The sequence below is a fragment of the Loxodonta africana genome, chromosome 2 (genome assembly GCF_030014295.1).
Source record: "Loxodonta africana isolate mLoxAfr1 chromosome 2, mLoxAfr1.hap2, whole genome shotgun sequence".
Lineage (NCBI taxonomy): Eukaryota > Metazoa > Chordata > Mammalia > Proboscidea > Elephantidae > Loxodonta > Loxodonta africana.
In genome coordinates, this window is record NC_087343.1 from 85,673,411 (window position 1) to 85,700,978 (window position 27,568).

Genomic DNA, 27,568 nt, shown 5'->3' on the forward strand with positions numbered 1-27,568 from the left:
TTTTTATGAGCCTTACATTCTCACATGATATATCTCAGGAAAGATGCCCTGTTGAGTGCAGAGTGTTATTAGTCATCTTTTTAGTTGTTCAATTTATTTCCCATAATATCGTTAAACATTTATTACTAACTATTAAGGGTCATTGGAAATCCTGGTGGTATAGTGGTTAAAAGCTACAGCTGCTAACCAAAAGGTCGGCAGTTTGAATCCACCAGGCGCTCCTTGGAAACTCTGGGAGCGGTTCTTCTCTGTCCTGTAGGGTCGCTTTGAGTCGGAATCAACTCGATGGCAATGGGTTTGGGTTTTTTTTGGTTTATTAAGGGCTATAGAGGAGCCCTGGTGGTACAATGGTTAAGCACTCAGCTGCTAACCAAAAGGGTGGTTTGAACCCACCAGGTGCTCCATGGGAGAAAAACCTGGCAACCTTCTCCCATAAAGATTACAGCTTAGGAAACCCTCTCGGGGAGTTCTGCTCTGGCATAGGGGGTTGCTATATGTAATACTCGTATATCGACTCCACGACATACAATAACAAAGGCCATGTACTCTGCTGGAAGCTTTATGTGTTTTATCTTAATTTCACAAGAAAACGGTCTCAGAGAGGTAAAGTGGTATGTGGGGTCAACGATATCTTTTCTAGCCTTTCCAGTTATTACTAGTGTCACAGAAATGAGACAGTTCATGAAAAAGAATGCCATCAGCCAGTAGAAGTAAGTTCAAGTGCCGCACGCAACATAGGAGGCTTTAGCATAATTTTTTCCTTGTTCATCAGTAATTTTTTTAAGCTACCAGTCATGGGCCAGTGACAGTTTGCACAACTGGTGAGCTACCGTGGAAAACCCATTATCCAAGACACTCCAGAGTCCACCTTTTATTTTGGAAAAGTAATAAGAACAGACATGAAAAAGAAATCAGGCAAGTGTCCCAAAGAAAACAAAGCACTGGACCTCAGATAAAGTTAATGTTAGGCAATTCCTGCCTTTCACCACCATGCAGTCTCAAAAAAACACATCATAAATTCTCTCATAGGATCAGCTCTGTATCTACTAATCTGTATCCAAAATGGCAGGAGAAGTCTTAGAAACTGAAACCCAGTGGGATAAACAGAACAGAGTTCACCAACAGGGGATGGAAGATGTCAGTGCTACTAGGCATTTGATGTGAACTGACTACTCACCCAGAGCATTATATCTTTCCCTTAAGTTTTCTGGCATTTTATTTTATTGACTTAAATTTTTATCCATAAACATAATTTTAAAGACAAAATGATGCTAAGAGACTTGTGCTAACAAGCAGCAGCCCTCTGCTTCCTTTCCTCCACTCCATGCCCCTTCCCCATTCCAATCCCGAGGCAACTACTTTAACTCTTTAATCTGTTTCTCCCATATTTCTAAATAATAGGCATATTCTCCTGTTTCTTGACCCATCAAATTGAGACATTATTGTTTAACTTCTCATTAAATTAGCAGGGAGTCTTCAGCCTCTCACATACCTCTTGGCTTCCTCTGTCTTCACAGTATAATCATTTCACATTTTTTCTGTTTTATTCTTTTTCATTGTTTTCACTATTATTACCTTGTAAATATTGCTTACTGAAGAGCCAAGTATTAAGACAGTGCATTTTCTTTCTTTTACAATGTTTTCTGTTTTCTTGAAGGTAATAATTGCCCTGTTTTTTCCCGTTTCTTTCTGTCTGTAGTTGAATCCTCCTGTGCCCTTCTGTATCTTTGTAAAACACCTCTCTAGATAGATATTTTCCCACGGTTGGACCAGTGTTTCCACTTTTTTTACCCACTGGGGGTCATTCCTCCTTGGAGTCCTCTGTCCTTCTGCTCCTCTGAACTTGGCTACTGCCTGGGCATGCTGCACAGCTCTTGTCCAGGGACCTGCTTTGCCATCATCTTAGGATGTCTTTTACCCTCTTTCTGTGCATTTGATTGCAAATAACAAAACACTTACACTCACATTGGCTCAAACAGTAACGGTATTTATTTATGTATCTATACATATATAAAATCTCACATTATAAGACCCTTAGAGGAAGAGTGGGCTACAGCTCCTCCTCTTTGCAATTGTCCAGGCTCTGCCTTCCTGCCCTGCTGGCTTCATCATCAGGCTGGTGGCAAGATAGCTCTTTCAAACATCATATCCAGAAATGACAATGTCCAAAGGAAGAAAAGGGACCAGCATTTCCTGTGACTCTAACTTAAAGGAGCAAGGAAGGCTTTCTCAGATGCTCCTGAGCATTTTATTGGTCCATCTCATTGTCAGAATTGAATCATATGCTCCTCCTTAAACCAGTCCCTAGAAGCAGGGATGGCAGGAATGACCTTGATTGGCCTGAGTTAATCAGGACCTGCTTTTGTAGTTGTATATGAGAACACTACTCCACGAGTTAAATGGTGAGGGATTTGATTCCTTACAAAATCAGGGTTTCCTTAGGGGCAGAATAGATTTTGCATAAGTTACTAATAATGTCAACTAAAAGGAGGTGAATATTTTGAGGCTTCGCATGAATAAAAATGTCTTTATCATCCCTTCATACTTGATTGACAATTCAGCTAGGGCTAGAATTTTAGGTTAAAATCATTTTCACTCAGAATTTTAAGGCATGGCTCATTGTCTACTCTTCTAGTATCATTCCTGGCTATGTTTAGATATTTAGGTTCCACCCATTATCTTTAACCTACCCCTTTCTCTTCATAACAACTGCCTAGTGAAGTTAGGTTTTAAAATAGGATTTTCCTAGTTTCCCTGTAATCAATAGAAACATGAATTATAACTTTCACTGACTTTAAGTAGTACCGGATAAACTTTTCAATAAAATCCATTTAAGAAGGAGTCATAGTTTATAAGTAGTTAAGTTCTAAGAACTTTTGTTGTGAGGCTGTAGAGAAACAAGTTTTTTTTTTTTTTTTTCATTTTCTCTGGCCCTCTTTGGTTCCACATTTTATTGCTTAACACACACACACACACACACTCTCACTGTCTCTCACTCAGGTATGTACTACAGAGAAGGATAAAAGATAAACTTGAGGCAGAAAATAACCACGAAAGAGCTCCCACAGGTGATTATGGTGTGAGAAGTACCAAAATTAGTATTAGTGTAGAGACTAGCTTTTGATGGCAAATTCAGCAACAATTTGTACTGAGGTCTGTTAACAACTTGTTCAGGGCAATATAATATTTTATGTAATTTAGCGATACATAAATACATTTTCAAAAGAAAAAAAAGCTATCAACCAAGCAGTTTTTAAGCAAGGGAGTTACATTTTTTGTAGCATTTAGTAGGCTCTCAGAAAATGCTCTCTGGACGGACGGACGGACAAATCATTTTTTAGAAAGACCAGCATGGAGGATAGATTACAGTGGAGAGGCTGGAGGCAGGGAGATCAGCTAGGACTAAAACCTGTTGAAGTGATAAAGTCCATTTTTCTGTCTTAACAATTAAAAGAGTTTGCTTTTTTGATTGCCTACTGCTGCTTCTTTCCCTCTTGGTCTTGTGAGCATCGAAGAGTAACAAAAAATTATCTAGTTGTCAGGCACTGGTGTCTGTATTCCTTTTCCCTAGTCTGTTCCCACCTACTTCTTCACCTGCTCTTTGTGTTCCTTAGGTTTTATTTGAAGGCAAAGGTATTCGTAGTACTTTGTAATGGAGTGTTTTAGTCTGTGTATTCCTAAGAGTGTCAGCATTCTCTTCACCTCCCACTTCTGGCACCCACCCTTAAAAAAAAAATTAAGAAGGGTATTATTTCCCTGTTGCTGAATTCTTAGAGAAGGAGGTTAAGTAAAATTCCATTATCCTTGTTCTCTATTGTATTCTGTCTTTTGGCTTGTTAGCTGATAAAAGAACAAAAGCGCACACATTTATCAAGTGAAATAATGTATGAGAAAAACCTTTGATAAACTTAAAATAAATTTACTAAAAATTAGAAATCATTGTAAATCTGGTTCATCTTGAATATTTTTTGCACCACAGTATAATTATATTGAATTTCATGATAAAGCTACGTAAAAACTGCAGGATCTTGAGGTGCTTTTGATTTATCAAAGATTAAACTGTATGTAGTATTTTCATATTATCACACTTCATTATATTCTGACTGTTTGCTGTTGTTGTGTGCTGTCGGGTAGATTGCAACTCATAGTGACTCTATAGGACAGAGTAGAACTGGTACATAGGGTTTCCTAGGCTGTAATCTTTACTGGTGAGGAACCATCATGGCACGGTGGTTAAGCGCTCAGCTGTTAATCAAGAGGTCAGCAGTTTGACCCCACTATCCACTCTGCAGGAGAAAGATGTGTCAGTGTGCTTCTGTAAAGATCTCAGTGTTGGAAACCCTATGGGGCAGTTCTACTCTGTCCTATAGGTTAGCAATGAGTCAGAATCAGCTCGATGGCAATGTGTTTGGGGTTTTTTAAAGTTTATCTTTACTGGAGCAGATTACCAGGTCTTTTCTCCTGTGGAGCAGCTGGTAGTTTCTAACCACTGACCTTTCAGTTAGTAGCTGAGCACTTAGCCGTTGTGCCACCAGGGATCCTTTCTAATTCTTTAAAAGGTCTTAATTCATATGCTTGTATATGTGTCACAGGCTGAGTTCCCCGGGAAGTAGACTCTCAGGGTTACATGTGTGAGGTTTATTGGATACTGTTCTGGAGGTCAACACCTGAGGGCAGGACTGGCCAGAGGAAGAAGTTGGACTGTGTTGCAGTCATTACAAGGCTTCAGCCAACCCTATATAGAGCTCTGAGGATGGGATTCAAAGTTGCTTCAGTTTGGGGTGAGAGGGCCTAGTTGTCTATTGCTGCATAACCACCTGAAACCTAGCAGCTTAAAACAACCTTTATTATCTCATAGTTCCTGTCAGTTAGGAATACAAGGCAGCTTAGCTGGACACCTCTAGCTCAGGATCTCTCACAGGCTGCAGTCAAGGTGCTGGTCAGGGCAACAGTGTCTTCAAGGCTCAACTGGGGCGATCCACTTCCAAATCTGTTCACACGGTTATTGGCGAGCTTCAGAATATCCACTTCCAAGCTTACTCACGTGGCTGTTGGCCCACCTCAGGCCCTGCTGACTATTAGCCAGAGTTATCAGTTTCTTTCCAGGTAAATGTCTTCAGACGACAGTCCACGCAACATGGTAATTTGCTTCCCTCAGAGCAAGGAAGCAAGGAAGTGAGAGTGCTCAAGACAGAGACCACAGTCTTTTTGTAACCTAATCTTAGATGGGACATCCCATCACTTTCATTTTGTTTGTCAGAAGCAAGTGCCCAGCCCATATTCCAGGGTAGGGGATTTTACAAAAGTATAAATACCCAGAGGTGGGGTCTTTGGCAGCCATCTTAGAGGCTGTTTACCAACCCCATGGTAACCAGTTATTGGATGCAGGCTGCCCCAAGAAGGGGGCATGACCTTGGATGAACCAGTTCTCTTCAGCTGAGGCAATTCCCAAAGAGGGCATACAGCTGAAGACTGTGGGCTATCACCCCTCCAGCAATAATAACCCACAGTCCTCAGCTGTAGGCATAAACCCTTCAGTCCTAAAGGGGGATCTGGGTGGTAGTGAACAGTATCTACTTCAATATGTGTAACTCTCAGTTAACCAGAGTATTTAATAAACCAGAATTTCCCAATCTTGTTATTTACAATGGGCATTAGGTAATATTTCCTTATCTGTTTTTAAAGGAGGCATTATATAATTGTACCACAAATCAGAATCTTTTTCTTTTTGATGTAGAAGTTTAGTTCAAATTTTTCTGCAAGCTGTATAAGACAAAATACTTTTTCAGCTTGTTATTGTTAAAAAATTTTTTTGAAATTTTTTTTTTTTTTTGTAGGCAAAGAAGAACAAATCCCCTCCTCTGTCACTTTTCTTTATCAAATAACCAGAGGAATTGCAGGAAGGAGCTATGGACTCAATGTGGCTAAACTAGCAGATGTTCCTGGAGAAATTTTAAAGACAGCAGCTCGCAAATCAAAAGATCTTGAAGGATTAGTGAATATGAAAAGGTCAGAATGATTGTGCTTCATTGTTTGCTTTATGATTCAGTCATCCCATGGTCCAAGAAAGGGGGGTTGTCCTGTAAATGAACATCAGATAGACCTGTAAATGAATGTCAGATAGACCTCGACAGATATTCTGGAACATCTAATTGTGATAAAACGAAAACCGTTCTTGGCAAAGCTCATGTGAATTCAGTCCATCTTCCCTATTCAGATCTTTAGGTGATAAGTTGGTAAATTGGTTTTTTAGTCTCAAGAATTAAGTTAGTTCCTTAATGTGTACCAACACGTAGTTGCTTCGAACATTAAATTATACAAAAAATTGTTGAAAGAAACCTCAGTATTTAGAACCTACAGAGTACTCATATGCATGCAAAAGCTGGACGATGAATAAGGAAGACCAAACAAGAATTGACACCTTTGAATTGTGGTGTTGGTGAAGAATATTGTATATACCATGGGCTGCCTAAAGAACAAACAGGTCTGTCTTGGAAGAAGTACAACCAGAGGCAAGGATGGCAAGACTATGTCTCACATACTTTGGACGTGTTATTGGGAGGGATCAGTCCCTGGAGAAGGACATAATGCATGGTAAAGTAGAGGGCCAGTGAAAAAGAGAAAAACCCTCAATGAGATGGATTGACACAGTGGCTGCAACAATGGACTCAAGCATAACAAGAATTGAGAGGATAGTGCAGGACCGGGCAGTGTTTCATTCTGTTGTACGTAGGGTTGCTATGAGTTGGAACCTACTCGACAGCACCTAACAACGACAGAGTACTTGTAATCATATATTGCATTCACATATGCAGTGATTGTATTCAGAAATGAAGAATTCTGTCAGGACATGAATGAAAATAGTAATATTATATACCACGTAATCATAGCATCCATATGCCACTGATTTTGTTGATTGGGACAGATTTTTCATTCTAAACTGGATTCTCTCTGTCTCCTAGAATGTGTATGTGAACACATTCCATCTTTTATCCTTGACATCCAGTCAGTATGTAGTCAATATATAAGCTAGTTCTAATGTAAACCTGAGATATACCTCAGAAGAAAGGTATACCTAGGAAAATAACATGTTAATAATAAATTACAGACTTTTGTTTCCCAAATGTGAAATTATACTTTTCACCTTTGCACAGTCCCTTACAGCCTGGAGAGTCTGACCTGCCTGGGGCAGGACGTTACTGCGCTGGTTATAACCGTGTGATAATGAGTGAACAGACTGTGATCAAATAGAAAAGCTTGACACCGGTGGTCTCTGAGTTGTACTGTAACAATTGTATTTAGTTCTGGAAATCATTACCAAAAACCTGTTGCTGTCGAGTCAATTCTGAGTCATAGCAATCCTGCAGGACAGAGTAGAACTGCTCCTTAGGGTTTCCTGGGCTATAATCTTTATGGAGGCAAATTGCCAGGCCTTTTCTCCTATAGAGCAATGGGTGGATTTGAACCACCGACCTTTTAGTTAGCAGCTGAGCACTTAACTATTGTGCCAACATGGTTCAAAAAAAAAAAAAAAAACTTCTCTGCAAAGCCCAGAGACAAATTTTAATCCTCTTTTGTTGTTGTCTTATTATTTTTCTTTTTTCCCTGAAGAAACTAGAATAAAACCTTACTACAAAGGATAAGATGGCAATAAAATATAATAGTTTATACTTGTTGCTGTTATATAGCCTATAAAGCAACAGTAATAATATTCAGATTACTTATAAATATTTTAACTTCTCCAATTAGTATTGACATTTTGGAATCTATAGTTAATCTTGAAAGACAGGAGAATTGTTAGAAGTAGTTATTATGAGATCGAATACGATAATTTACTGCAACACTATGTTTGCTGTTTTACCTTTTCACTAAAAGTACGTATCACGTCAGTTCCATTGACCAGATCAAAGAAACCAAATCAAATCGTGTGCCTTCCATTCTAATAGCTAACATACATTGAGTGCTTACTGTGTGCCATAACAGACCTGACCAGTCATTTGCAGCAGCCCAGACAGTGTGCCTTTTCCTGTTCTAATTGGGTTCTGTGCACTAACTCACTTGATCCTTATGACAGCCTTGTAAGGTTGGGACTGTTATTAACTCCATGTTATAGTTGGGGAACATGAGGCCAAGCAAGGGTAGGAAACTGACCCAGGATCACACAGCTTGTTCACTGGCAAAGCAGTAATTGGGACTCCAGACCCTGAATACTTAATGGGCTTGTACTTCTGAAGAAAAAAGTAGGTCTGTGTTATACTGGCATTTTGCTTTTTCACTAACTGGCTTTTTTTTATTAAATCAGTTTTTTTATCCTGCCGCACTCATCAGGAGCTTTTGTCTTTGCATGCCCAGACGGCCTCTGTATGAGTTAGAGGGGGAGGAAGCAGTGTTCCCCCTCCCTGGAGGCAGCAGTTGTGGTGACCAGCAACTTTGGCCCCTGACTCTAGCAGGAGCACTGCAAACTCCGTTCACCAGAAGGGTGACACTGACGGAGCTTCCTATCAACAGTGTCCTCTCTGGTATTCTAGTGTCATATGCATTTTCATAGCTTTCAATGAGTTGTATTATCCCCCAACAATTTCATTTGTAAAGTAAGTAGTATTTTATTTTCTCTCCAGGAAAAGGCTAAAACATTTTGCAAAGTTATGGACAGTAAATGATGCAAAAGACCTTCAAAAGTGGACAGACGAGTTTGCAGTAGAAGAAATTACAGACCTGTCTTCCTGATTAAAATGAAGACTACGTTTTTGAACAAAAAGATGGAGAATTAAAAATATCACCTACACAAAACAACTCTTCAGGAACAACCCATCTTCATGTGACATGTGAGCACCACAAAAATGTGACCATTGGAATGTCCCCGTCGGGATAGTGCCGTTGGAAACAGGGAGACCTTTGTGTAGAAAGCCTGTTTCAGGTTCCTGTCTTCCGACTTTTAAAAGCATAAACTCTCAAATGTGAAGACTTCTGCTATGCAATTAGAAAATTTAACGGACAGTAAGCTTCATATAAAATCAAAACCCCTAAGTAAAACCTGAAGTGATAGAATACAATTCATGAACTTTTAGAGTGATACAGAAACTTTAATTTGTGTATTTTTATTTGTTTGAGTTCAGATAATTTGCAGCTAGGTGAAATGTTTGGCAAGAATCTACACTTTCATTTTAACCAAAATAATTGTATAAAGCCACTGGTTTATTCACCATGAACATAAGGATTTTGGATAAGAAATAGAATTATCAAGCTTTTAGAAACTAGAGCACGGAAGGAATAAGGCCATATGAAATTTGAAAATCTAAATAAATATTGTTATAATTTTAAGCATTTAAAGTTAGATGAAATTATTTGTCATTCATTCAATTAATAAACAGTTAATGAATGTTGTTGGGTTCTCTCAAGTCTATTCTGACTTATAGTGACCCCATGTGACAGAGTAGAACTACCCCATAGAGTTTTTTAGGCTAAAAAAAAAAAATTTTTTTTTTTTTTGGCTTTAACAAAGAGCTTATTTCCTCACAGTAAAGTAGGCTAAAAGTCTAAATGCAGCTCTTCAGCTCCAGGGAAAGGCTTTCTCTCTCTCGGCCTTCTCATCAGTCTTTCCCAGACTAGGAGCTTCTCTGCACAGGGACCCTGGGTCTAAAGGATGCGCTCTGCTCCCAGCACTGCTTTCTTGATGGCATGAGGTCCCCCCAGGCTAAAATCTTTACTGAGGCAGATCACCTGCCAGATCTTTCTCCCACAAAGCCGCTGTATGAGCTCAAAACTCCAACCTTTCATTTAGCAGCCAAGCATTTAACCCTTTGCACCACCAAACCAAAACCCATTGCCGCCAAGTCAATTCCAGCCAGCTCATAGCAACCCTATAGGACAGAGTCAAACTGCACCATAGGGTTTCCAAGGAGCGACTGGTGGATTCGAACTGCCAGCCTTTTGGTTAGCAGCCGAAGACTTAACCACTGTGCCACCAGGCCTATTTGTGCCACCAGAGCTCTTTAATTAGTAAATACCTGTTTAAAATTATGGTATGCTCTGTTGAATTTTTGAAGTTTTCAAATATCTGACAATTGTCATATTTTTAGCTTTAATTATGGAACCAGGGTTGTTGCACCTACCATACCAATATACAGAACTGAATTTACTAATTTTAGACCTTTGTATTAATTCACGTAACAAATTTATGATTTCCCCAGCTTTGAAGATTCCAAACAGCGCTCCCTCCCTGCATGTTTTGGGTGAGCACGTGCTCAACTGTATCCCCTGAGTTTTTTACAGTACTTGAACACCTGACTTCTCATATCTGTGTGTTCTTTTTGTTTCTGAGTATATGATCTTACACAAAAGCTGTCCATCTAGTTTCCCATCCTCTTGTTATTCCCGCTCAGTTAACTGTCTTCCCCACATTTGATGAGCGTTTTTTTAATTCCTTCTTCCAGATCATTACCCACAGTGGCCCTACCAGTGATGCCTGGAATCAGTACATTCTCCCCTAGTTGGTGATGAGTGGTTGGTTACTACACTTTTGAGTCATTCACCTTAGCCATCTGATTCCTACTTAGGGTATGATGTACTGTGATTGATTCCACCATCATTCCCGAAATATTAAGGTATGGGGGAATTCTCAAAAATTTCTCAAAATAGACTCAGTTGAAATATACTGTTTAAATTTTAAAAAAAGAATAAAATGGTATGATTGTGTTTTATATTCTTTCTAACAAAATTTCAAAGGTAATCCCACTCCTAGGTATATTACCTAGTGATCTAATAAAAGAGACATAGACACATACACGTCTGTATTCACTGCAGCACTATTCACAATAGCAAAAATATGGAAACAGCCTAAATTCCCATCAGTGGATGAATGGATAAACAAAATGTGGTACATACATAAAATGAAATGCTACACAGCCATCAAGAATAATGATGAGCCCTTAAAACATCTTACAGCTTCGACGAATCTGGAGGACATTATGCTGAGTGAAATAAAGGACAGGTTTTATGTGATTGTACTTTTATAGGAAGACAAGAATAGATACATATACAAAAACCAATGCTCATAGGCGATCACCAGGGATGGGTATGGGTGGGAGTGGGAAGAACACACTTGAGATAGTAGACACTTGTTATTTTTGGTGATAGAAAAGGAAGCAGCAAATGTGGGAGAAGTGCACACAGCTTGACCAAAGTAAATGGTGTCACTAAGAAGTGCACAAGAGAAAAGGACTTTTTTGGTAAAGGATATGGCAAATACAATTTTGCGACAACAACCAAAAAATATGTCTGTGGTTACACAAATATGATATAGGCATATATGTGTATGGGTATGAATATGTGGGTACATATGTATGCACAGATAGATGTATCTGTAGGTATATGTACATACAGGTATGTGTGTGCATGCATGTATATCCATATATATAACAAACCACACAGGGGTCACAGTTACGTATACTTCCTAGACATAGCCAAACACCTCACAAGATTGATTTTCTGGGTTTGAAGGCTGAAGATCATAGTCTTATGGGATAACTCAGTCAGTTGGCATAATATAGTTCATAAAGTTTATGTTCTGCATTCTAATCTGGTGAGTAGTGTCTGGGGTCTTAAAAACTTGCGAGTGGCCATCTAACATCTAACCCTAACCCTAACCCTAACCCTAACCCTAACCCTAACCCTAACCCTAACCCTAACCCTAACCCTAACCCTAACCCTAACCCTAACCCTAACCCTAACCCTAACCCTAACCCATTGGTCTCTACTCGTCCAGAACAAAAGAGGAAGAAGGAAACCGAAGACTCAGAGAAGAAGGTAGTCTCCAGGACTAATAGTCTACAGGAACCATGGCCTTATCTATCCAGAGACCTGAAGAACTAGATAGTGCCTGGCTACCACTACCAACCGTTCTGATTAGGGCCACACAGATGGATCCTGATAGAATGGGAGAAAAATGTGGAACAGAACCCAAATTCTTAAAAAGTTCAGACTTACTGGACTAGTTGAGACTAGAGGACTCTCAAAGACTTCTTGCCCTGAGATACGCTTTAAACCTTGAACCAAAACTGTCCCTTGAGGTAACCTTTTAGCTAAATAACAGATTGGCTCATAAAATTAAGACTATCAACTATGAGTAATGAGCTTCTTTATAAAAAATCATCTATATGAGACCAAATGGTCAAAAATCACTCTAAAGCAAAGATGAGAAGGTAAGGGAGCAGGGAAACTACTGGAAATGATACAATCAGAACATAATAAGAATGATGACACATTGTGAAAAGTGTAACCAGTATCACTGAATAATTTGTGTAGAAATTCTTGAATGAGAACCCAATTTGCTGGGTAAACTTTCACCTTAAACAAACAAACAAAAAAATGTAGTGGTATAGCCTACTGTGGCAGGCCAGTGAGGAAAGGAAGTGATTCCAGGAATGGCACACCCATGCCTGGGGAGCTGCAGGTACCAGCAATCAATGGTAGTGTCCACGTGAACATTCAGGGCCATCTCTGGCTTGGTCCAGAGCAGCATCGGCATCCAGGAAGGTGTAGGTTCCAGGAGCAGTGTGTCCAGGCTATGACATAGTCAGCATTTAGCCAATTACAGTGTGAAGCTTTACAGGGTAGATTCTCCAACATGAAGCAGGAGGCCAGCCAGCTTGGGCAAGGGCAGGCCACTCCAAGTTGGGGAGATCAGGCTGCAGTTCTAAGCAAAGGTCATTCCCAGTCAGGGTCCTGGGGTGTTGAAAGAAAACAGGCAGAATCCCCGTCACAAAGACTGGGCAAATGCAGTGTAGATGGGCAGGAAAGCTGCAGCTTGATGAGGCACATACTCCAGATACCAAACTTAGGGGTGAATTCTAGTGCTAGACATAACCTTCATATGTGAGTGTGGGGCTGCTGGTGTTTCGCCAGGGCTCTCCGATTCAATGTGAATGGGCCTGAGCCTGGTGGTTAAATGTTTTGGATACCACACCCAGAAGCTAGGGAAGACAGGGCTGACTATGGCCAATGTCAAGGATATCAACTTTGAAGTATGATATATTTCTTTAAGTGACTTGTCTTTTTAGCCCAAAAATTCCAAATTAAGAACTAATGATTCTGTATTAACAACCACCAGTTTCCTCAAATACCTTCTTTAACCATTCAGTTTAATAAAGCCAACCTTGAATAAATACCAAAACACCTTTATACCAGTTTCAACTTCAGCTTCCCTGATCCTTCATCTCTCATTGATGTGGATTATTCTACATTGGCTTTTAAATGTCTTCTACCATAATAATATAGTATTATAAGAATATTTAAAAATCATGGGACCATAGTTTATAATTTCAAAAGGAAAAAATTGAATTTTATAATTTAAGAAAAAATTTTAAAGGGAACAATATAAGAATCTAATTTTTATCCCACACTCAGTATTAGAATTATGATTCCCAAGCACCACCTAAACCAATTGAATTGCAGTCTTTGGGAATGAGACCTAAGCATAAAATTTTCTAACAGTTCTATTGAGATTTAGCTCATTTACCATACAATTCACACATTTAAAGTATACATTCAGTTGTTTTTAGTATGTTCACAGAGCTGTACAACAATCAATTTTAGAACATTTTTATCCCTTTGAAGTAGCGCCATCGGAGACAGAGGTCTTTTGTGTAGAAAACTATTTTCAGGTTCCTGTTTTTTTATCTTCCTAACTTTCAAAAGTATAAACCTTTTGAAGCCTAAAGTGAGCTTTTAAAGTGTGATACAAAAATTTAATCCATATTTTTATTTGTTTCAGTTCAGATAATTTGACACTGGGTAAAATGTGTGGCAGGAATCTACCTTTTCTGTTTTTAACTAAAATAATTGTATAAAGCCACCAGCTCATCACTAGGAACATAAGAATATTTGATAAGAAATAGAATTATGAAGCTTTGAGAAACTAGAGCACGGGAGGAATAAGGTCATATGAAATTTGGAAAGTTAAATATTGTCACAGCTGAAAGACTGGTGGTTCAAACCCACCCAGAGTCTCCTCAGAAGATGGGCTTGGTGATCTGCTCCTGAAAGGTCACAGCCTTGAAGACCCTCTGGAACACAGTTCTACTCTGACACACATGGGGTTGCCATGAGTTAGAATCCACTCGAAGGCACTTAACAACAGCTACCTATTAACCCACAACAGCTACCTATTAGCCCACAACAGCTACCTCTTAGCAGTCACTTCTAATTCCTGCCTAAAGCCTCCAGCCCTAGGCAATCACTTATCTAGTTTCCATGTCTATAGATTTGACTATTCTGGTCATTTCGTGGAGCCCTGCTGGCACAGTGGTTAAGAGCTCAGCGGGTAACCAAGTCGTTAGTTAGAATCCACCAGCCCAGCTCCTTGGAAACCCTGTGGAGCAGTTCTACTCTGTCCTGTAAAGGTACTATGAGTCGGGATTAACTCCATGGCAATGGGTTTGGGGTTTTGTTTTGTTTTTTGCTTGGTCATTTCATATGAATGGAAACATGCGAAATGTGGTCTTTTGTGTCTGGCTTTTTTCACTTAGCATAATATTTTCAAGATTCACCCATGTTGAACCCAGGTATCAGTATTTTATTTTTTATTGCTACAAACAGATTGTATGTGTCTACCACATACAATATACAATATGGTATATACTGTTGGTATATATACCATTGGTATATACTGTATACTATTTTTTATTGTGTATATATACTTTTTTTTAATCCATTCATCAGTTGATGGACATTTGGGTTGTTCCCACTTTTTGGCTACTATGAATAATACTGCTTTGAACATTCATGTACAAGTTTTTGTGTGGCAAGGCATCATATTTTTTGTTAAGCTTCCCAAGTAATTCTACTAGGCAGTCAGTTTGTGAACCACTGGTCTCAGTGATTACAAAGGACTAAACAATATTTTTCATTGAGCTGACAGCCGTGTGGTCCATCTGTCCTCTGCTTTACTGTTACTGAGCAGAGTATGACATACTATACCAAAAAAAAGAAAAAATCCATTTGTCATCAAGTCCATTTTGACTCGTAGTGACCCTATAGGACAGAGTAGAACAGCCCCATAGGGTTTCCAGGGAGCAGCTCGTGAATTCACTCTGCCGACTTTTTGGTTAGCAGCCATAGCTCTTAACCGAGCCACCAGGGCTCCTATGGCATATTACAGACCTTCAATAAATATTTGTTGAAAAAGAAAAACCAAGCCATTTTGGGTCAGAACCGCAATGAAAAAATGCTTCTTTTCATAATCAAGGCACCATTTTATGAGGGTTCAAGATGCTTACAGAAGTCTACAGTATCTTAAAACATGAAAAAAATAAACATTTCTTCTGACAATTTGTCCAAGCATGAGCGGTGGTGATTGTAGTGGTAATGAGGTTGGTGAAACAGTGCCCACTGTGTGAATCCTGGAGTATAGACTAAATTGGATCCAGTGTGGTCTACAAATTAATGTTGACCTTTACTAAGTTCTGAGATCAATATTAATTACTGCTGTGCCATGTAATTATAAAAGTTCTATTTGATGTTCTACACCAAGTATATGGGTGGAGAGAGAAAGGAACTTAACACTGTGATTTCTAACTGTAATTAAGCTCGGTTCCTATTTGGAACATAGCAGTTAGTATATATGATTATTGTTATGTTTATTAATGTCCAGAGAAGTATTACCACTGGGAAGATATCTAACAGTTCTACACCTGTTTTCCTGACATATTTATTAACAGCCCCTTTTACTCAAGCATCCCATTTTGGTTAATAAGTGATATGATTATCCCAGTTATGGGAATGTTTATGGGCACAGTGACTGACTTGATAGATTTTAAATGTCATCTTAAAATCCATTTTTTTCTTACTCATTCCATAAACTGATTTTTATCCCAGAGACCTGCCAATTGTTTCTGTCTGTGCTTAATAAATGCTTTGTATTGTGGTGGTTAGGAACTGCATGTCTCTGCTAATTGGCATATTAGAGCTTTATTACCTAGTCTGGTTTTGAAACTAAATCCCCCGAAGATAACTTGTCACCCGCCTTGTTTCCAGGAAATCATGGTGAAGGATGTGCACCTACAAGACTTCCTGAGAAGCACAGCAGGGCTCTCTTCTTGCAGGAAAAATTACTGAGCTGGGAAGAAGAATCCTTTTCTCTAGTTTAGTCCTGTGCTCAAATCCTCCCTTCATTGCCTTTAACTGTAGCCTCCCCCCCCTTTTTTTTAAACATTCAGAACAGTTTTATTTTGACTTTAGGAATGTGTGTCTTTTTAATCTCCTTTTCAGCCTCATGCCGCCTTTTTTTTAAATCTCGCTTCCATGATGCCCCCTCATTGGACGTAGATGGCCCTCTCAGAATCATCAAAGGAGAGTTCTAAAATCAGATTTCTAGGCTCCACCCTAGTTCTACTGAACCTGAATCTCTGAGGTTGGGACCCAGGAACATCAATGTTAATTCCTCTCTCCGTCTCTTCTCTGCTGTCTCTCCCACTTCTCGTTCTTGTATCTCCCTACATGGTGATCTTGCATCCAAAGGAACTTGCCAAAAATCATATTCCTTGGATTATATACCCTTTCTTCTAAGATTCTGATTTAGATCTGGCGAGGAGCCCAGGAAACTTTCATTTTTTAACTGAGTATCAAAAGTGATCGCAGTGCAAGTAGCTAAAGGATCATGTTTGAGAAACATGGCAGTAATGCCTTCAACCTCTCATCTATCAGAAACCACTTCTGCATCTAACCATGGGCTGTTAATTTCTCCAAGCTCTTTAGATTTAACAGAATATCAGGCAGAAACAAACATTAAAAGTTGCGTTTTTGTGTTGAGATTTAAAGATGTGTCTGTAAAAAGCATGCATTTTGTCTCAAATTGTTCACAAACTCTCTGCTGTATATTCTAAATATTTAAATCAATGCATAGCATTGTCAGGAAAGGAGGTAATAAAAATATCCCCAAGCACTAATTCTGCTTCAGGACCTTGAGCAACTACAGTTTTCTAGCGATCAATAGCTTTTCTTGCAGTATATAAGCTTGGTTTCTAAAATATTCTTTTGCTGTAGATACAAAAACATGATGAACTTAATCAGAAAAGAGTTGTTGATGGACCCAAGAATTGACTCATACTCTATAAGCAACAAACAGGTCCCCTTGCAAGTGAGTGCTGGCCTGTAGTATTAGCACCTTCCAGAACAATCCCTGCTATATTAGAAACCATGGAGTGAGGTTTGGAAAAAAAAAAAAAAACCCAGTAAGGTAGTGTTCTCTGGAAGAAAGAAAATGCAATTCCTTATTTATAAGAAAGACAGATGTGAGTACCAGAGATTTCAAGGCATCTAATTTAAATGTAAAAAATACATTTGCAAGTGGTAGGTGAGTGTAGGTAGTCAATTATAAGACACCCAATTAGATTCAGGCAATTTAGCTACAGGCCTCACAACTGAAAGATTAAATGTTACATAAATGCCCCATCACAGCTAAGAACTTAAAATGATTCCTTCAGAACTGCAATTTGTCATAATACATTGATCTGTGTTTAAATGAATAATTGCAAACTTAGTTAATAGTGATAAATTCTTTTAAGTTGCAAAGAACAGAAAGACACTAGAGGATACTTTGAAAGTAGGGAAAACAGAAACAGTGGCCCAACCTGGGCTTATGAAAGAAAAGGAATTGCAACCAATTTCTATTATTTTGTCACTTCATCAGCTGTAGATTTCCTTTTCTCCCGACTTGGCAGCCACTCCACCATTATGGTGAATCAGCTTCTTTCTGCCTTTGTTTCTGCTGTTTCTGCTACTACTGACTTCCTACCCTGTTTTCTGTTCCCTGGCCTCTGCTTTCCCATGGCTTATACTCGTTGCCTTCTCTTCAAGTGTCTCAGTTTCTGCCCCTACTACCAATTTCTTACTCCCTCTCACCTTCAACTTTTCTAAGAAGGCAGACTTGACTGGCTCGGGCAATCAGTGTTGTTCCTGTCAGGCAGTGTTTATCTTGGGCCACCTCATGAGCAGCTGGGAGCCTGGAGACTAGCAAGCCTTTGGACAGGCAATCACTCTGTCCAGTCTGCTCTGTCCAGAATGGCAGCTTCACTTTACTCAGAAGGAGCTGTGAGCTTGACAGCCGCACTGAACACCAATACAAGTGATTAATCTGGTTTCCTGAAAGTGCCAGAGGTTGGTACCATACATGAATACACTGGAAAACCAGCCTCCTAGAAGCAAAGAACCTCACTGGTCCAGCATAGTTGGAAGGGTGGGTATGTCCAAATACTTGAATTATAGAACCTTGTGAAACCCTGGTGGCATAGTGGTTAAGTGCTACGGCTGCTAACCAAAAGGTCGGCAGTTGGAATCCACCAGGCACTCCTTGGAAACTCTATGGGGCAGTTCTACTCTATCCTACAGGGTCACTGTGAGTCAGAATCAACTCGACGGCAATGGGTTTGGTTTTTTTGGTTTGGTGCAACAATCTATTTATAGGTTTACTAGCATCTTAAAATTGACACGGAGGTTATAATCAAAATAAAGATAAAAATTTTTGGTCAGCATGGAGAAGTATGAGAAATATTTTCCATTACCATAATATAAACTGAATGAAATGTTAGGTGTTTCCATGAATAATTAAGGTTTTTAAATGATGAGTCCAGATTTAAGGTCGAAATGAATGTAGAATGATATGGAAAAACTTTCTACAATTCCTTGAAAATGGAATAAGAGTAGATACTACTGGGAATAAATGTGCTAATGATAATGGGAGCCTTACACACTTACAGAATTTAAGATTAAATCCATGTTGAGTGGTCACTGAAAGAAGTTGTGATGGAACACAAATAGAGAAAAAAAAGAAATTTCTTTCCCTAGTAAATAAAAGTTTTCTTAAATCCCACAACTTTAGTAGGCAGGCCAAAAGTAGATAGATAGAAGGAAAACATTACAATGGGTCGAGTATCTATTTTATTCTTAGCTGAGTTCTAATTCCCTTTTTAAAATGTAGATGGGTGAGCTGTTCTAGAAGTCTTGGCATTTGCAGTTTATTTATTGACTGTGTTACAGTGATTGGGCAGGTTGACTCTGAACTTTTGCCTAGATACCTAGGTGAAAGTATGTATCCCTCTCACAGGAAGGGAAGCATGTGCTGGTGTTTATATTCCCCTAAAGTGTGAGTCCCCGGTGGCAAAACGGTTAAGTGCTCAGCTACTAACCAAAAGGTTGGCAGTTTGAACCCATCCAGTGGTGTCTTAGAAGAAAGTCCAGGTGATCTACTTTCGAACATCACAGCCATTCAAAACTCTGTAGAGCACAGTTCTATCTGAAACACATGGGATCGCCATGAGTTGGAAACTGGTGTAAAATGACAGAGAAGTAAGAAGGCCTAATCAACTCTGAACAACCACATTTATTGACTCAAGATTGCTCATAGTGTTGTGAATTAAAATGTATCTAGCAATCTAATGTGTCTGTCCATCCCTCCTTTTTTTTCCTCTACTTCCTCATCTTTTTCCCCCCTTCTTCTCTCTGAATAATTCTTAACTTCCGGTCAAATTCCCTTTGCACTCGCCTGTACTCATCACTCTCTCATGTACCACCTACCACTCCTCTGCCTTTTCTTATTGTCCCAAATCTGATATTTACTTCCCTAAAATACCTTTCTACCAGTGATTCTGGACTTTCTGGGCAATTTATAACTTTAGTGTAGTAAGGGAATCTTGGAGCTCAACCCCCAAATCTTGGTTGCCTTGTTGTTTTTTTTTTTTAAGTCACTGGGTTTCATTTTTCCAAGAGGCTCCAAAGGAGAACCAAAAGGACCATCATTTTCCCTGACTTCTAGTATTCAGTTTAGTAGGAGGAAAGGGAAAGGGTTCACCTAGCTCATGATTTCTCCTCAAAATGATTATAGGCAGAGATAACACTAAGCAGCTTTTTGTTAAGCTCTATGAATATTCATCTCATTATGTCTCATCTGATCATTAAGTGCAACTTCTCTGCATATAATGTGCATATAATTGAAGATATATTGTTCAGTGCTCAAAGCGCTGGACAGAGAGTCAGAAAACCAGTTCTAGTGCTGGCTCTGCCACTTAGTGTCCCTGATGATTAAGGTTGTGTGTCAACTTGGCTGAGCCATGATTCTCAGTGGTTTGGCAGTTATGGTGTAGTTTGGCAGCCATGTAATGACGTAATCACCTGGATAATGAGATCTAATATAATCACCTGCATGATGAGATCTGCTATGAGCAGCCAATCAGCTGAAAGGGAGTTTCCTTGGGGGTGTTGCCTACATCCAATATATGTGTACTTTCTGGCAAAGCTCAATGGCTTTTGCTTGCTCTGGATATTCCAGCTGGCTCCTCATCTGACTTCCATTTCTTGGGACTAGAGCTAGCAGCTCACCTACCCATCTTTGGGTTCATCAGCATCTACAGGCTGTGAGCCAGTGGCCTGATGGCTTACCTGCCGATCTTGTGTTTGCCAGCCCCTGTAGCTATGTGAGTCAGGAGAAGCCTTCAGCCTGACCCACAGACTTGGGACTCTCTAGCCTCTACAACCATGTGAGCCATTTCCTTGATGTAAATCTCTCTATATACAAGCTTTGCTGGTTTTACTTCTCTAGAGAACCTAAACCAGTATCTTTAAGGAAGTCCCATAATATCTCTGGGACTTGATATTCTCTTCTGTAAAAATAATAATGATAATAATAATAAATGCCTTGCCTATTTCAAGATTGTTGTAAGGGTGAAATTAAAAAACGAATGGAAGGGGCTTCATAAAGTTTCTTACGGATATCCAAATTATTGTTGTTAGGTGCCATCAAGCCAGTTCCCATTCATAGCCACCCTATGCACAACAGAATGAAACACTGCCTGGTTCTGCACCATCCTTACAATTGTTGCTGTGCTTGGGCCCATTGTTGCAGACACTGCGTCAGTCCATCTCATTGAGGGTCTTCCTCTTTTTCGATGACCCTCTACCAAGCATAATGTCCTCCAGGGACTGATCCCTCCTGACAACATGTCCAAAGTGTGTGAGACCCAGTCTTGCAATCCTTGCTTCCAAGGAGAATTCTGGTTGTACTTCTTCCAAAACAGATTTGTTCATTCTTTTGGCAGTCCATGGTGTATTCAATATTCTTCACCAGCAACACAACTCAAAGTCATCATTTTTCTTTGGTCTTCCTTATTCATTGTCCAGCTTTTGCATGCATATGAGGAGATTGAAAACACTGTGGCTTGGGTCCAGTGCACCTTCATCTTCAAGGTGACATCTTTGCTTTTTAACACATTAAAGAGATTTCTTGCAACTGATTTGCACAATGCAATGTATCTTTTGATTGCTTGACTGCTGCTTCTGTCGGTGTTGATTGCAGATCCAAGTAAAATGAAATCCTTGACAACCTCAAACTTTTCTCCATTTATCATGATGTTGCATATTTATCCAGTTGTGAGGATTTTTGTTTTCCTTATGTTGAGGTGTAATTCATACTCAAGGCTGTGGTCTTTGATCTTAATCAGTGCTTCAAGTCCTCTTCACTTTCAGCAAGCAAGGTTGTGTCACCTGCATAACTCAGGTTGTTAACGAGTCTTCCTCCAATCCTGATGCCCCATTCTTCTTCATTCAGCTTCTCGAATTATTTGCTCAGCATACAGATTGAATAGGTATGGTGAAAGAATACAACTCTGACACACCCCTTTCCTGCCTTTAAACCATGCAGTATCCCCTTGTTCTGTTCAAATGACTGCCTCTTGATCCATGTACAGATTCCTCATGAGCACAATTAAGTGTTCTGAAATTGCCATTCTTCTCTTATCCATAATTTGTTATGATCCACACAGTCAAATGCCCTAGCATAGTCAATAAAGCACAGGTAGACATCTTTCTGGTATTCTCTGCTTTCAGCCAGGATCCACCTGACATGAGCAATGATATCTCTGGTTCCATGTCCTCTTCTAAATCCGGCTGGAATTTCTGGCAATATACTTCTGCAGCCAGCTTTGAATGATCTTGAGCAAAATTTTGCTTGCATGTGGTATTAATGATATTGTTCGATAATTTTCGCATTCGGCTGGATCACCTTTCCTGGGAATAGGTGTATATAGGGATCTCTTCCAGTTGGTTGGCCAAGTAACTGTCTTCCAAATTTCTTGGCATAGATCAGTGAGCACTTCCAGTGCTCCATCCATTTGTTGAAACATCTCAATTGGTATTCCACCAATTCCTGGAGCCTTGTTTTTTGCCAGTGCCTTCAGTGCAGCTTGGACTTCCTCCTTTAGTACCATTGGTTCCTGATCATATCTGTCTTAGTCATCTAGTGCTGCTGTAACAGAAATGCCACAAGTGGATGGCTTTAACAAAGAGAAATTTATTCTCTCACAGTCTAGTAGGCTACAAGTCCAAATTCAGGGCACAGGCTCCAGGGGAAGGCTTTCTCAGCTCTGGAGGAAGGTCCTTGTCATCCATCTTCCCTTGGTCTGGGAGTATCTTAGCACAGGAACCTCAGGTCCAAAAGACACACTCTGCTTCCAGCACTGCTTACTTGGTGGTATGAGATCCCCACATCTCTCTGCTCACTTCTCTCTTTTATATCTCGAAAGAGATTAGCTTAAGACACTATCTAATCTTGAAGACCTCATCAATATAACTGCCACTAATCCATCTTTTTACATCATAGTGATAGGATTTACAACATATAGGGAAATCACATCAGAAGATAAATGGTAGACAAGCATACAATCATACAAGGGAATCATGACCTAGCAAAGTTGATGGTTATTTTGGGAGCACACAATTCAATCCATGACAATATGTTACCTCCTGAAATGGTTGAATGTTGATCAATTCATTTTGGTATAGTGACTCTGTGTATTCCTTCCATCTTCTTTTGATGCTTCTTGGGTCATTTAATATTTTCCCTGTAGAATCCTTCAGTATTGCAGCTTGAGGCTTGAAGTTTTTCTTCAGTTATTTCAGCTTGAGAAATTAAGAGCGTGTTCTTCCCTTTTGGTTTTCTATCTCCAGGTCTTTGCACATGTCATCATAGTACTTTGTCTTCTCCAGCTGCTCCTTGAAATATTCTGTTCAGCTGTTTTACTTCATCAGTTTTTCCTTTTGCTTTAGCTACTTGACATTCAAAAGCAAGTTTCAGAGCCTCTTCTGACATCCAGTTAGGTCTTTCTTTTCCGTCTTTTTAATGACTTCTTGCTTTCTTCATGTATGATGTCCTTGAGGTCATTTCATAACTCATCTGGTCTTCAGTCATTAGTGTTCAATGCATCAAATCTATTATTGAGATGGTCTCTAAATTCAGGTGGGATATACTCAAGGTCATACTTTGGCTCTTGTGGACTTGTTCTAATTTTCTTCAGTTTCAGCTTGAACTTGTATATGAGTAATTGATGGTCTGATCTGCAGTAGGCCCCTGGCCTTGTTCTTGCTGATGATATTGAGCTTTTCCATCATCTCCTTCCACAGATGTAGTCAATTTGATTCCTTTGTATTCCATCTGGTGAGGTCCATGCCACTGTTTATGTTGGTGAAAAAAGGTATTTGCAATGAAGAAGTCGTTGGTCTTGCAAAATTCTGTCATGTGATCTCCAACATCATTTCCATCACCAAGACCATATTTTCCAACTACCAATCACTCTTCTTTGTTTCCAACTTTCATATTCCAATCACCAGTAACTATCAGTGCATCCTGATTGCATGTTCGATCAATTTCAGACTGCAGAAGTTGGTAAAAATCTTCAATTTCTTCATCTTTGGCCTTAGTGTTTGGTGCATAAATTTAAATAATCGTCTTCCTTGTAGACGTATGGATATTATCCTATTACTGGCAATGTTATACTTAAGGATAGGTCTTGAAATGTTCTTTTTGCTGATGAATGTAACGCCATTCCTCTTCAAGTTGTCATTGCGAGCATAGTAGACCATATGATTGTCCGATTCAAAATGGCCAATACCAGCCCGTTTCAGCTCACTAATGCCTAGGCTATTGATGTTTATGCATTCCATTTCATTTTTGATGATTTACAATTTTCCTAGATTTATGCTTCATACATTCCATGTTCCAATCATTAATGAATGTTTGCAGCTGTTTCTTCCCATTGTGAGTTGTGCCACATCAGCAAATGAAGGTCCTGAAAGCTTGATTCCATCCACATTTTTAAGGTTGACTCTACTCTGAGGGGAAACCCTGGTGGCGTAGTGGTTAAGTGCTTTGGCTGCTAACCAAAGGGTCGGCAGTTCAAATCTGCCAGGCACTCCTTGGAAACTCTATGGGGCAGTTCTACTCTGTCCTATAGGGTCGCTATGAGTCGGAATCAACTCGATGGCACTGGGTTTGGTTTTTTTGGTTTTCTACTCTGAGAAGGCAGCTCTTTCCCAGTCATATTTTGAATGCTTTCCAACCTGATGGACTCATCATCTGGCACTATATCAGACGATGTTTCGCTGCTATTCATAAAGTTTTCACTGGTTAATTCTTTTCAGAAGTAGATCGCCGGGTCCTTCTTCCTAGTCTGCCTTAGTCTGGAAGCTCGACTGAAACCTGTCCACCATGGGTGACCCTGCAGGAGTTTGGATACTGGTGGCATAGCTTCCACCATCACAGCAACATGCAAACCCCCACAGTATGACAAACCTACAGACACATGGGGGTTTATATGTATACCATAGCTCAAAAAAAGTATATTATACTTCAAGAAAATTATACTTATAAAACGTATAATAAAATCATATACTTCAAGAAAAGCAGTTTTGAAAGATAACCTTTTTATACACTGTCATGTAAAAAAGCAATCTTTTCTTGAAGCATAATAATTTCTTGAAGTATAATAACTTTGTATGTATATTATACTTCAAGAAAATGTTTTTTAAATGACAGTGTAAAAGGTTATCTTTCAAACCTGCTTTCTCTACAGGCTATATGTGAACATGATTATTTACAGCTGTGTTTATTCATGCTGTAAGCTGTCTTATGGGGCCCTGATGGTGCAGTGGTTAAGAGCATGGCTGCTAAAGAAAAGGTCAGCAGTTCAAATCCACCAGCTGTTCCTTGGAAACCCTATGGGGCAGTTCTGCTCTGCCCTATAGGGTCGCTATGAGTTGGAATAGTCTCCATGGCAACAGGTTTGGTTTTTGGGTTTGGTTTAAGTCGTCTTGTATCTAATGTAAGCATTGTTGAGAAGGCTCACCATAACCTTTCCCCTTTCTCCATACAGCTTATTCAGATAAGACTAATGTAGGTCAAATCTCAGCATCCTTCAGTTTTTTTGGTCCCATATTCATTGTATTTGACAAATATTCTTCGGAGTCTATTCAGTGGAATAGTAGTTGCCCTGATTTCATTATAGATATTTCCTTCTCAATGCTTGGCCCTGTTTGTTATTTTTGGGCTTCTGGAAGGGGAGTTATGGTGTCTGTTTCCTTCCATATGGAAGACTAATCTCTCCTCTTTTTAAAATTATGAATATTAGGCATAAGTTTGACCCCAAACCTAATCTTAGCTATTCTTCTTGGGATAAGCTCATTTAAAAAAATGAAAAGCTAATCAGTATTCCTTCTCACAAATTCTTTAAGTATGTACCTAATTCACATCATTTCTGAAGACTGTAATGTGTGTTCTGAAAAGGCCCTTGTTTGAGAATTCCTTTTTGGTTCTCTGCAACTTCTTTGTAGTCGCTAACTTCCCTTGATGTAGTACCACGAACAGCTGTTTGTTTGTTTAAAACATGCAGCTAATTTCTGTAGTCTTATGCATTTTAATGAATGTTTAGCTTCGTACTCAAGCTCTCAGGTGCTTGTTCTGAAGGTTGTGATCTTATGAGTTAAAAAGGAAATAAGGAGTATAGCAGTTTCTGAGGACCAGAAGCAAAGAAGAAAATTCAGTGATCAGGAAATCTTAACTCTGTCCTAGGAGCTCACAGTCTCTATTGACCATAACTGATTTTTTTGTGCTCAGTTTAGGGTCGCTGTGAATCAGAGTTGACTTGACAGCAATGATTTTATATTAATAATTATATCAGTAGTCTCTAGTACTACTTATATGCACAGTATTTAATGTTACTATTAGTACCAACAGTAATAAGATAGATGATTAAGCATCTAATGACTCCTGTGCTTATTTTCCCAACTAATCCTGATTTTGAGAAATTGTATCAAGTCTCTAAAAAAATAATATACAGGCTCTCATTTCCAGTTAAGATGCTGTAAGCACACTCTACCCCCTCTTTCCCGATGACTATAACTAAAGACCCTGGAAAGAATATGTAAAGCAACTAGAAGTCTGAAAAGTGAATAACAACAGTCAGATTAGGAAGGGAAATAGAACTCAAAGTATGATTGAAACAGTGGTGAATTTCCTAGGTTATTTTCTTCCTCTCATAACTGTTGGCCTAGACTAAAGGGCAGAACTGCACAAAGGGTGGAAACAGAATAAGTCCCAAGAGAAACCTTCACTTGTCACAGAATCTGGAAGCAAACACCCTACAGGTGAATATACAAACCAAAAGCCCATTTCTGTACAGTCCATTCTGACTCACAGCCACCCTTTAAAACAGAGTAGAACTGCCCCATAGGGTTTCCAAGGAGCAGCTGGTGGATTCAAACTGCCAACCTTTTCTTTGGCAGCTGAGTTCTTAACCACTGCACCACCAGGGCTCCCAGGATGGATATAGTTGAGGAAATTTTTTGGATTTTTTTTTTCTCTCCCAAACCCGCCCCAAGTCAAACTCCAGTCCTGAAACTTTACTCCTGCAGTGACAGAGGTGGTGGCAGCAACAGCGACAGTAAGTGCATGGGCACGTAAAACTCCGAGGAAAAAAATTCCTTCTTGCTGACTATAGGAACTGATATCAGGGACTCCTGTGGCTGAGTCTGAATCGACTCGACAGCAATGGATTTTTTTGGTTTTGTGGTTCAAGGAATGTGGGGTGAATACTTTTTACATTTTTTTTTCTCTACAGTTTATGCCAGAGGTGGTCTCAATCATAAGAAATGCACTACAGTATGGGGAGGGGGGAGGGAATGGTGTAAAACTTTGGCTTTCTAATTTTTTAGCCAAACAACCAGGAAAACAAACTCTTAGCAGCAGCAGAATATGAGAGAACTCATTGAAAAGAGGGAGATTAAGAAAAAAGATCCTGTAGAACTGTGTATAAAGTCCTGGGCTCAACTTTAAGCTGCACATGCATGAAACTGACCCCAAACAGCATACCAAAGACTCCACTGTAGTTGAGACCTAACTACAGTGTGGACCACCATCAGATCCATGACCTCATTGATAGTCATATGAGGCAGATCTGAATAGCCCTGCAAAGTCTTTGAAAACTGAAGTCACATTAAAGCCACAGCTCATTAAAAGCAAGTCAGAACTTCTGACCTAAAGCTGACCAGGTTGATTTTTGGCTACAACAAAACAAATGTTGAACAAATGACTTTAACAGGACATATGTATTTGTAATACAATATGAAAAATGTTCAAGAACAATAAAAAATTACTCAATATACAAAATCTCAAGAACTAGCAAGAAAAAACTCAACCCTGAGATGAACCAGATGTTGAAGTCATCAGATAATGACTTTAAAGCAACTAGTA

General features: G+C 39.3%; 1 protein-coding gene across 3 annotated transcripts in view; it reads left to right on the forward strand.

The window, feature by feature from the left end:
* The window catches only part of MSH3 (mutS homolog 3), a 223,320-nt gene extending 206,062 nt beyond the window's left edge, over positions 1-17,258 (forward strand). For 2 of the 3 annotated variants that reach the window (XM_023545593.2, XM_003407981.4), the window contains 2 exons: positions 5,838-6,009; positions 8,619-17,258. In XM_023545593.2, the coding sequence (XP_023401361.1) occupies positions 5,838-6,009; positions 8,619-8,727 (281 nt within the window). In that variant the 3' untranslated portion in view covers positions 8,728-17,258. The remainder of the gene's footprint in view (positions 1-5,837; positions 6,010-8,618) is intronic. The other variant, XM_064273635.1, reaches the window with a different exon arrangement.
* Positions 17,259-27,568: the final 10,310 nt, after the last annotated feature.